The sequence below is a fragment of the Triticum dicoccoides genome, chromosome 5B (assembly GCF_002162155.2).
Source record: "Triticum dicoccoides isolate Atlit2015 ecotype Zavitan chromosome 5B, WEW_v2.0, whole genome shotgun sequence".
In the NCBI taxonomy this organism is placed as follows: domain Eukaryota; kingdom Viridiplantae; phylum Streptophyta; class Magnoliopsida; order Poales; family Poaceae; genus Triticum; species Triticum dicoccoides.
This window is the reverse complement of record NC_041389.1, coordinates 640,186,463-640,197,323: the sequence shown is the minus strand read 5'-3', so window position 1 is coordinate 640,197,323 and position 10,861 is coordinate 640,186,463. Positions and strand designations below refer to the sequence as shown.

Genomic DNA, 10,861 nt, shown 5'->3' with positions numbered 1-10,861 from the left:
TTATCCACGCAAATATTGTAGAGCATCTGGAAATGAATGACGAAGGGTTGGGGTCCGGACCACCGGTCTAGCCAGAAAAGGGTGGAAGTGCCGAAACCACTTCGATGGAGGAGCCAAGGCGTAGGACCGGCATCAACTGAACAATCACCTACCAGAATTGAGATCCACCAGATCTTTGTGCAAACGCCAAGGGTTGGCCTCACAGGTATTTGACGCGAAAAATATCTAGCCACAATTCACCCTTCCCCGAGGTGATCCTCCATAACCATTTGGATAAGAGGGCAATATTCATCCTTTTGGATGAGATAACCCCAAGACCGCCCTGGTCCTTGGGTTGTGTGGGTCTTCTTGATTCAAACAAGGGGAGCCCAAATAAAATGTAACCATTTTTGAACACGTGTCCATATCATAGGTTTGATGTCACATGCTACATATGTAGTACTGTCGAAAAAAGTCAACACATGTTGTTCTCATCGTCATTTATTCTTTCAGAACACTAAAAATAGACGCACAATCAAATATCACAAATAATTGCATCAATTAGTGCTACACAGTAACTACTGCCATGCAGCAACAACCATCTTATTTGATCTTGGCCCATAGTAACATGAACAATAGCGTGGTATAACAATTTTTCCATGAAATTCTCTTATTCCAATGTTGGCATAAAGGTAAAAACGCCACACAAAAAGGACCTCCTCGAGTATAGGATGGTGGATTTAAATCTCCATAGCTTTCGAGCATAGGTGTGGAATAGCTCTGAGGTGCAGGTCAGAACTTCTACGTACAATTAACCCAAATTTCTCGGACATGTCCAGCGACTCCGAGATGACCCCATCAGGAAGCATCCAGTCAAAGTGATAGAGAAAGTTAGCCAATGCCATCTCTAAAACTGATGAGGCGAATGTTATCCCGGGACAAAGGCGTCGCCCGAACCCGAAAGGAGTGAATTCGAAGCATGACCCGTTATAATCCATGTTATTGTTTTCAAATCTCTCTGGAATAAACTCTTCAAGATTGTTCCAGTATTGAGGATCCCTGGAAATTGCGAAGGCATTAATGTAAATATTGGTACCTTTAAGCATATCATAACCCATAATTTTGCAGTCCTCTCCATTCTTGCGGTTGAGTAGAGGAACAGGTGTATGTAATCTTAATGTTTCTTTGATGACCATCCGCATGTAGTGGAGTTCTGCAAGATCGCTACTGGCAATGATAGCTCGGCCTGGACCTAGTACCTTACGGGCCTCTAATTGTGCCTTAGCCATGGCTACTGGATGATTGACGAGTTCCGACATAGCCCGCTCAAAAGTGGTTGAAGTGGTATCAGTAGCGCCTCCAAAAATGTCCTGGATTGGACATAGACAATCATTATTTCGAAGAAATGCTACTAGTTTTGTATTGAATATTAAAGTTTAAATAGTGAATTCCATCCTTGTTGACAGAGATTTATAATTGATCTAGCATTCTAGGATTTTGCACACACGGCAGGTCAATTACTTCTACTTTATGAACCCGAAGAGTCCCCCTGCCCTCCTGTACAGGTAAGTACAAAAAATGTGTACCAGACAAATAGTATTATTAACCAATCAGGCGACTGATATGATTCACTATTTTGGCGGTCGGACCGCCGGCCACCTCGTTTGTTGGTGACAAAAACCGTTCTTTTTAACTAAAATTTAAGGAATTTCCGGAGAAAAAATTACTGCATAATGTATATATAGTGCATACCACTTGATACTTCAAATAATCACAAAACCAGGTCAGCACAAGTGGTATTGTGCCTCGCCATGGTGTACTGATTTTCTCCTGTTTCTGTTTTCGACCGGTGCCTCTTAAAAACCCGACGGTCCGATCTAGTTTTCTAAACTATGATATTAACTGATTTAGATTTTTGAAATGATATCTAGCACACTTATCTAGAAAAAACTTCAACCATGAGTATCTTTTTGTTTTGTGAGGGACCAAACTATGATGCTAACTTTCAGAAAGTCAAAACTGAGGCCGAGCTAGCTACATGTAGCTCGGTTAAAAAAAATTGAATCTGCATTTATATGTTTAAACAATTCGAAAAATATTCTCTGGTGCAGATAATATCAAGATTTACCATTGTGAAAAAATTCAATCACAAATTCGTCGGATTTGGGCCTGGGCAAAAAAGACAATTTGCAGATCTGGATCGGTGAACAGTGTATAGTCTAAAAAAACCGATGTTTTGCGAGATTTGCCATTTTTGTGTAGCCTAGAATTACGAATTTTGACTTGACAATTTATAGACGGGTAGATCTCGACTTTAGCTACATCTAGGATTGTTTTCGAATTTTTGGAAACACAAAAATGCAAAAATAATAATTATAAACAGAGCTACATGTGTAAGTCGGCCTCCAAAACGCCGCTCTCGCTAATTTTTCTTTATATTAGTAGACATGATCAGATGCATGATTCTGTTCAGACGTACAGATTTCTTAATTAAGATGTGTCATAAGTCCTAAGCAAGCACATGCATGAGATGGCAATAGAAAGGAAAATATATACTCACAAACAAGACGGTGGTTATCATCTCTGTGGTTAGAGGGGATTCCAGCGAGTCCTCCTCCTGGCATGTGAGCAGCACGTCTAGCAGCCCCTCGTCGCCGTTACCGGCAGCTCGCACAGCCTTGCGCTCGACGAGGATGTCGGTGATGATGCGCTGCATGAGGTCGAGGCTGCTCTTTATGCGGCGCTCCTCGCTGCTCAACCACCGCACGAGCCTCGAGGACGGGAAGAGGTCCACGAGGGAGAAGCCTCCCAGAAGGTTCATGACCCGGTGAGACGCGTGGATGTAATCCTGCTGCTGGCTGAACTTGCCGCCGAAGACCGCCCGTGCCACGACGTCGTTGCTCAGCGCCGCCACCTTCTGGCTGACGTTGACGGTGGCGCCAGGTGATGCCGCCATGGAGCGGAGGAGGCTGCCCATCTCCTTAGACCTGACACTCTCCATGCGCCTGACCTGCTTAGAACTGAGGAGCTCCGTGGCGCACACCTTGCGCATTCGGCGCCAGTGGTCACCGTAGGGGGCGAAGCTGATGCCCATGCCACCATAGCCGACGACGTCCTGCATCACGGTGGTCCGCCGGTTCGCGAACAGGAGGTCGCTGGCCTTCATCATCTGCCCGACCGCCTCGGCGCTGGAAACCACCACAGTGGGGACCTCGCCTAGCTGCAGGTACATCATGGGTCCGTGCCGGCGACACAGCTCTGTCATGGTGCGGTGCGGGAGGGCGCTGACGACGTGGTGGAGGCTGCCGATGATCGGGAGTCTCCATGGCCCTGGAGGCAGCCGCTGCTTCTTACCACCGGAGAGCTTGAAAAACCAAAGGGCCAGTAGCGTGGCTAGTGCTATCAAACTCAAGGTCAACCACCCCTCCATGATATGATTTGCAAGTGAGCAGTTCGCTCCTCGCTGTCCATCAGCTAATAATAGCCAACCAGCCATACGCCCATACCAAATTCTAGTTTGCATCCCGCCTGACAGAAGAATTTAAAAAAGACATATGTAGCTGTGAGAAAGCTAACTTGTCGTGCAGTTTGCATCTCGATCTACATATCAACTACTACCAATTGCCCCTATACTTTAAGACATTGGGACTCGTAGTCAAGGGTCGTTGATAGTATTTTTCGGACTCCTACAACCTTCCGCTTTTGCTAAGAGCATTTTTTTAAACACAGTACAGACACAAGCGCTCATATACACGTGCATATACTTACCCCGATGAACGCACACACGTACACCCTATCCCTATGAGCACATCCGAAAGACTGAGTCTTGAAATTTACGAAGTCATCTTAGGCACCTCGTCGTCGACGGAAATGTCTCCTCCACTGAATGCGTATCGTCGAAAATCCTGAAATAAATCCAGAAATAAATGCGAGTATCAGGATTTGAATCCTGGTGGGTTAGGGATACCACAGTCCCTCTAACCATCAAACCACAGGTTGGTATCAACAGGTGCACAAAAATTCCGCGCTCTAAAATAGTTTCAACGCGCTACTGTAGCACTTTTAACGCGCCGGACCCAACATTGGTTTACCAGATGCTCAAAAACGTGCACCAAAAAATACGCAGTGCAAATTGTGAAGCGCGCGCAAATCCAGCGCCCCAAATTTGCAGCATGTGATAACGCTTTTTAGTGCGTGTCCAACCCTTTCTTGCGCACACTATTTTACAGTTTCAGCTGGAGCTGTCCGGCGCAAAAAAGAAACCGAATTTTAGCGCGCAGAGCAGTTTTTGGGTGTCTGTTGGAGATGCTCTAGCGTTGCTTCCTCCATGTCACCATATGGTAGTACAAATATATACATTAGTTAGGCCTGTACTCCCTCCGTTACAAATTATAAGATATTTTAGATATTTAGGTGTGGGCTAGACACTCTAAAATATTGAAAACGTCGTTACTGACTGCAACACAACGTGCTGATTTTGTGGAATTGTCATGGGCATACTGTTTTTTGTGGAAATGAAGTCACAAAGAGTACAGCACAAGATGCAGTCACGTTGATGACAAGTGCGAGAAGTGGGCAGAAGTCCGGTGTGCCCTCGACAAGGCCAAGGAGACATACAAGCCAGACGTGACGACTCCGGGCGCGTCAGAGGGACGGCCGGACGGCCACAAAGTGGCAAAGAAGGGGAAAAGCGCCGACACGACAACCGCACGAGTACAGGAGTCCATCGAGCATTGCCTCGCCGACGCCCAGGCCCGGGCCGTCCTACGCGAAGAGAAGACCGAGACGCGGTGGTCGTCGCTAATGAAGAACAACGCCATCAAGCTCGACCTGCTCCGGACGAACGTCGCCGCGAAGAAGAGGAACACCGACATGGCTTTTTTGATGAGCGGAGCGGACATGCTCCAGAGCAACGACGAGAAGCTCAAGGCGTGGTACCTGGTGCAGCGCGGCCTCATCCTGAATGAGCTGCCGACGGCAACGCCGACGACGCCGACGACGCCCACGACCGCACGGACGTCAAGCCCGAACGACACCTCCTCTACATCGCCGCTCAGCAGTGCCGAAGCCGCGCCGACGCAGCCCTGCGCCGAAGCAGCTCCGACACCGACGACCCCGCGCACGCCGACTCCGCCAACGCCTGGAGCTGACCCCGCCGAGTGAATCATTGCACGGCGGCGCTCTGTTTTTTGTAACGCCAGACTACGTCCGTCCGATCGCCGGATTTGCGGCGTTTTTTGAGAGCGGGAACGACCAAGTTTGAATTTCCCGCATCCTGGGGCCGGCGCGTGGGGGCGCGACTGGGAGCTAGGTCGCCCGCAGGGGCCGAACTAGCGCCGGCGCGCCCCCAGGCCGCTCTATTTAGGCGCCCTGGGGGGCCGAACGGCTGAAGATGCCCTAATACCAAACAGACATCGCACCAAAACCTAACATCTAAAGCCGGGTGTCCCATCCAAGCCACTACCTGGATTGGGTCCCACACCAGTGATCAATGGAGTCCCGAATGTGGCGCCTGCTAAGCAGCTGCCAGAGCTGTAGAAAACCACATTATTTGATCACTGCATCAGTCACACATAATGGAATGACATGCTCAATCACAAGCTTATCACGGCCATTCCAAAGCATCCACAATAGGGCACCTACGATAACCTAGAGGGCCGGTCGCACAACGGAATTGTGGGACCCGAGCACCTCTCTAAACATATCGGGTAGGTTGTCATGACACCATCCGCCACCTACAACCTCCTGTAAATAGCTCCATAGGAACCTTGCAGCCAGACATACGAAGAATATATGGTTGGACTCCTCCGGAATCTCACATAGAGGGCACATTCCATTGGACGGGCCGTTCCGCTTTAGCACCTCCGTGCCTGAGGGAAGACAGCCCCGTACCAACTGCCATAAGAAGATCCTAATCTTCAATGGTAGTTTGATCTCCCAAAGAAGATTCAACTCGACCGGACCCGGAGTAGGCATAATCGCTTGGTATAGAGATTTCGCAGAAAAACGTCCACTAGGTTCTAGACTCCAGTGAACCACGTCTTCCTCCAGAGATGGGGTGTGAAGGGCAACACATGCCACCAGCTCCTTCCATAGGTCCTGCTCAGCGGGGCCAAAGGTCTGTCTGAAGGCGATATTCCGCAGGTTGGGCAAGGCGGATGCCACTGTCATGTTTTTATCCACGCAAATATTGTAGAGCATCTGGAAATGAATGACGAAGGGCTGGGGTCCGGACCACCGGTCTAGCCAGAAAAGGGTGGAAGTGCCGAAACCACTTCGATGGAGGAGCCAAGGCGTAGGACCGGCATCAACTGAACAATCACCTGCCAGAATTGAGATCCACCAGATCTTTGTGCAAACGCCAAGGGTTGGCCTCACAGGTATTTGACGCGAAAAATATCTAGCCACAATCCACCCTTCCCCGAGGTGATCCTCCATAACCATTTGGATAAGAGGGCAATATTCATCTTTTTGGATGAGATAACCCCAAGACCGCCCTGGTCCTTGGGTTGTGTGGGTCTTCTTGATTCAAACAAGATGCACATGGTATACGATGTACAGAATTCAGCACTTGGTGTACAAAAATGTGCTTGCTTAGGGTTCGATACCGGAAAACAATGATCATGTCAGACACAAAACCATTTGGTCATACAATGCAAGGGCTCATGAGGACGAGGCATTGTGTCAACAAAAACAGAGGATAAGGAACATTATGGATGTTAGGCATGGACTCTGATCATCAGAATTCAGACACTAGAGGATCGTTGCTCCGAAATGCGCAACCTATGGGGTTACACCAGGTTTGTGTGCTTGAAGATCGTGTAGAACAGGATCGCCGACGTCGCAAAGAGGCTCAAGAATACCAGCCAAATTTGCCAAACTGCAATGCAGAAAGCATACACCGGAAAATCTTGGTAAATACTTATGTGCAACATACAAGAACGCCATCTACAGCAACATGTATGTACGTACCTCTCCAGTCGGCAGGGACGTCGAGCTTCGTTATCTCTGCTCCCCATTGATGCGAGGTGGAGATCACAATCCTGCAACATCAGCAAACAGGAGGCCATTAAGTTCTTTCATTCAAGCTTGGACCATCAACCAGCGATGATTCTTCCAAGTGAATAGCTGAATAAACTCTGACTTCACTATGAACAAATACTGAACTAGTTGCTACTTCACTTGTTTGGCAGTGCTTCAGGAAGACAGTCGGTGATTATTTCAGGTTTGTCTCGCTTCTTGTAACAGGAAATACCAGTAGTTACAATTACCTTTCAGTAGGGCAAAATTCAATGGAGGAAATTGGGGAGCCAAGATGGACCTTCTTGATCAAGTGAGAAACTTGCATCTTCTGTACATCGGCAACACAACAGTCGCCATCATGGCTTCCTCTAGATAAAGATGAAAAGTGTATCCATGTCAGTACCACTTCACAGCCAAAAGAAGGATGTCGCGTCGACGCGGAAGGCTCAGCAGATCTAGACAAGCACTTTAAGTCGGACGATGAACAAGTAGTATGACATGCGGACAAGCTCTTTTTGTTACAAAATGTACGCAGAATAGCACCTCCGTTTCTAAGTATAAGACCTTTTAGAAATTTCAATACGAACTACATACGGATGTATATAGACATATTTTAATGTGTAGGTTCACTTATTTTACTCCGTATGTATGTAGTCCATATTGGAATCTCTAAAAGGTCTTATATTTAGGAACAGAGGGAGTAAGTGGTTTCTTCCAGTAAAATGATTATTTCAGAGGTGACCAATCAACATGATGTTCAGTCAACTGCATCCTTTGAAATGTACAACTAGATGGATTGTAGCTGAGAAGTGTGAGAAACGACGATTCAGAAATTGTTTGAATTCTGGAAAGGAAAAACTATTCTGAATACCTCAGACTTCGGCGATGCAGGTATGCCTAGAAATGCTAAATATAGAAGTACTGTCACAGCCAGTATTTACATGAGATGCACCACCACATCCACTTACAGTGCGAGATACTTCCCATCCAAGCTAACTGAAAGTGTTGAAATGGGCTTTCGCAGGAGTCTTTTGTATCCAATTCTCTTCCAGTTACTTATGTTCAAAACCATAGTCACGATATCATTTCCTATTTCATCAATAAAAATTCAATTAAGTCTGTCTGGTGTTGCATTTCTTGACTTTATCGACGTGATTATACCTTTTACAAGTGTGCAAAACAGAAAAGGTTTCTTCCCATCCCTAGAAAAGCGGCAACACTCAATCCTCTCATCCTGTAAAGCATTTACAGGAAGAAATGTAAACAGTATAGTCAAATAACCAATTCAGTTTAAGTTACTGTAAAGCGAATAGTACATGGATTTTAGCACACTATACCGAAGATCTAGTCAAATTTACGAGTGGAGCTCCCTCATCAATCTTCCATATTCTTGCAGAACCATCAGTTGAAGTTGATACTAAAAACGCTGAATCCAAGCTACATGAGAAAGAGGCATTTCAGGATTAAATGTGCTACCAAAAAGAGATTACTTTGTAATTTAATGAACAAATAGCAATTGGCTAATTGCCCTAATTAGTAACAAGGATCTCCTTTGCAAAAGTTTGTACTAAACTATCAAGACACACCCAGCAGCTTTGGTATGCACAGTTTGTCAGATCCTATTGATCCACTAGGTAATAATCATTTGTCAATTAACGCAAGGTCATTCTTTAAAAAACAACGTGTCTACTTTCATAGTTTCATTCACCTGATGTCCATGTCCCTGAAGGATTTATGAGCTTTAGGTTCATCCAAAAGCACAATGAGGCTTGGCCAGTGAAATATTCTTAGATGACCATCCTGTATTAGTGGAAAAAATAGGAAAGTTTAATTAAGAACTCAAATTTGCGGATTACAACATGTCATAAATTACCCTTGAAGTTACATAACTTTCCCTACAGAAAAAAGCTACATAACCCTGAACAAAAGAGATTAAACAACTAGTAGCATACATGATAATTTGTATACAGTAAATGCATGAAAAAGAAAAAAAAGCAAGGTAGGATGGCCTGATCGATACCTCACCACCAATAGCAAACTTAGTACCATCAGTACTGAATGCCAAACATCGCTGAGGCCCAACTGATTGGAGTGCCGAGGAATCTCTCGAAACAAGGTTGATACAGAAGTCGTCATAGACCAGCTTGAACAGCCTGCAAATGTGGTAGAATGAATGTCTTATCCAGATGAACTTGAGAATATGAATGAAAGAGGGGAAACTGAAATGCAGTTGATGTACAGGAGGAGAAAAGGAAAGGGTTCCATTTCGGCTATCAGAAGCCTGAAGCCTGAAGAATGTCATAAAATTTATTCTCTCGGTACGTATTTATTCATGCAGCAGAACAAAGCATTGTACAAAAACAGTAGCCAGATGATGAGAGAGTGTACATTTGAAATGGATCTAGTAACACTGACAATGTAAAGTTACTTGCGATGCAATTGTAAATATAGATAGGAAGCTTATTTCAGCAATTTCTAAACCTGACAGTGTCAAAGAAAATAAAAAGCTCTGATGAAAATGTACAAGCCACCATCAGTTAGACCTGTACACGAAAGAGAAGCCACGAGCACGTACGCACCTGCAGCCTTTGGCGGTGGCGCAGACGAACTCGTCGCCGGCGGGGTGCACGGCGATGGCGCGCGGCGTGTCCGCGTCGGCTCCCTCCTCGCCCATCACGACCCTCAGCTGCAAGTTCATTAAACCCGCGGTCAGAGACACGGCCGTATAGCAGAGGAAGCAGCAGGCGTCGAAACCCCGCCGAGCGCGCGCGCACGGGATGCTCGCTCACCAGGGGCTCGGAGGCGAGCTCGCACGCCCTGGTGTCGAAGGCGAGGAGGTCGAGGAATGGCGGGGATGAGGGAGTGGCGCCGCGGCCGTACACCACGAGGAGACTGCGGCTGCTGGACACGGCCGGCCCGCCGCTCGGGCGTCGTATCCACGCCGCGCAGGTCACCTTCCCGGCCACCCCCGCGGGAGCCTCGTCGCCGTCGCTCGCCATCGGAGCCAACCAACAGCTGCCGAGAGCTTCGGTTCCAGTACGGGCTTCTCCGGCTCTGCCTGCTCTTAATTGGCGCTTGTAGTATTTACTTTGTCGTGCCGCCGCGGTGCGCGTTGGAGCCTGGCGCGAGCGGGCGGAGAGTGCGACGGAAGGGAATCGTTTCGTCTGGGGACAGACGCCGGGGATATTCTAAGGCCGGCGCCGCCGCCAGGGCGACTTCAGCGCTCTGCCAACTCCGCCCTGATCGAAGCTGGCACCCCTCATGTGATTTTGCTAGTTCTGTGTTCGGTCCGTCTTAGTTCGCGGCTTTGATCATCTCCAATAAAAGATGTAAAAATTTACATTTAAAAAAAATGTTTTTTGCATCTTTAAAAAAGGGTCAACTCTGACAGATGATGCAAAATGAAGATGTAAAAGTACAGCTCCAATAGGTGATGCAAAATGGAGATGTAAAAACTAGTGGGCGGCGGCGGCGCGGCGCGATTCGGGGTATCGGCAACGGAGCGTCGGAGGGGCGAATCGAGGCGGCGGCGCAGCGCGATTTGGGGCGGCGGTAGCGGAGCGTCAGAGGGGCGAATCGGGGCGGCAGAGCAGCGGCGATTCGAGGCGGAGAGAGGAGGAGGAACGGCGTAGGGGCGACGGTGGAGGTGGATGAGGGCCTCTTTGGCCGGAGGAGGAAGCCACGGCCGGCAGCGCCAGCCAATCGCCCGCCATAGCCGTGTCCGGGTTCAAAATTTTGGCCGACCGAGGTTGGTTCGCCACCGGGTTGCGCCTCCGCGCTATCTGCCGCTTCACGCCTCCACAGCATGGCTTGGCGGCCCGCTGCTTCTTCGCAGGCAGCTCCGGCACAACGGCGACCG

The 10,861-nt window shown here is 47.9% G+C and overlaps 2 protein-coding genes across 2 annotated transcripts; both read right to left on the bottom strand.

Annotated features, from left to right (window-relative positions):
* Positions 1 to 538: 538 nt before the first annotated feature.
* Positions 539 to 3,418, bottom strand: LOC119312260 (zealexin A1 synthase-like). The gene is made up of 2 exons (XM_037587985.1): positions 2,540 to 3,418; positions 539 to 1,349 (listed from the first exon to the last, which is right to left on the bottom strand). The coding sequence occupies exons 1-2, from the start codon at positions 3,407 to 3,409 to the stop codon at positions 720 to 722; spliced, it is 1,500 nt and encodes a 499-aa protein (XP_037443882.1). The 5' UTR covers positions 3,410 to 3,418; the 3' UTR covers positions 539 to 719.
* A 3,198-nt stretch (positions 3,419 to 6,616) lies between these two features.
* Positions 6,617 to 10,032, bottom strand: LOC119306474 (SEC12-like protein 1). The gene is made up of 10 exons (XM_037582683.1): positions 9,792 to 10,032; positions 9,582 to 9,688; positions 9,023 to 9,155; positions 8,711 to 8,802; positions 8,340 to 8,439; positions 8,164 to 8,236; positions 7,971 to 8,091; positions 7,251 to 7,370; positions 6,952 to 7,022; positions 6,617 to 6,859 (listed from the first exon to the last, which is right to left on the bottom strand). The coding sequence occupies exons 1-10, from the start codon at positions 9,999 to 10,001 to the stop codon at positions 6,771 to 6,773; spliced, it is 1,116 nt and encodes a 371-aa protein (XP_037438580.1). The 5' UTR covers positions 10,002 to 10,032; the 3' UTR covers positions 6,617 to 6,770.
* Positions 10,033 to 10,861: the final 829 nt, after the last annotated feature.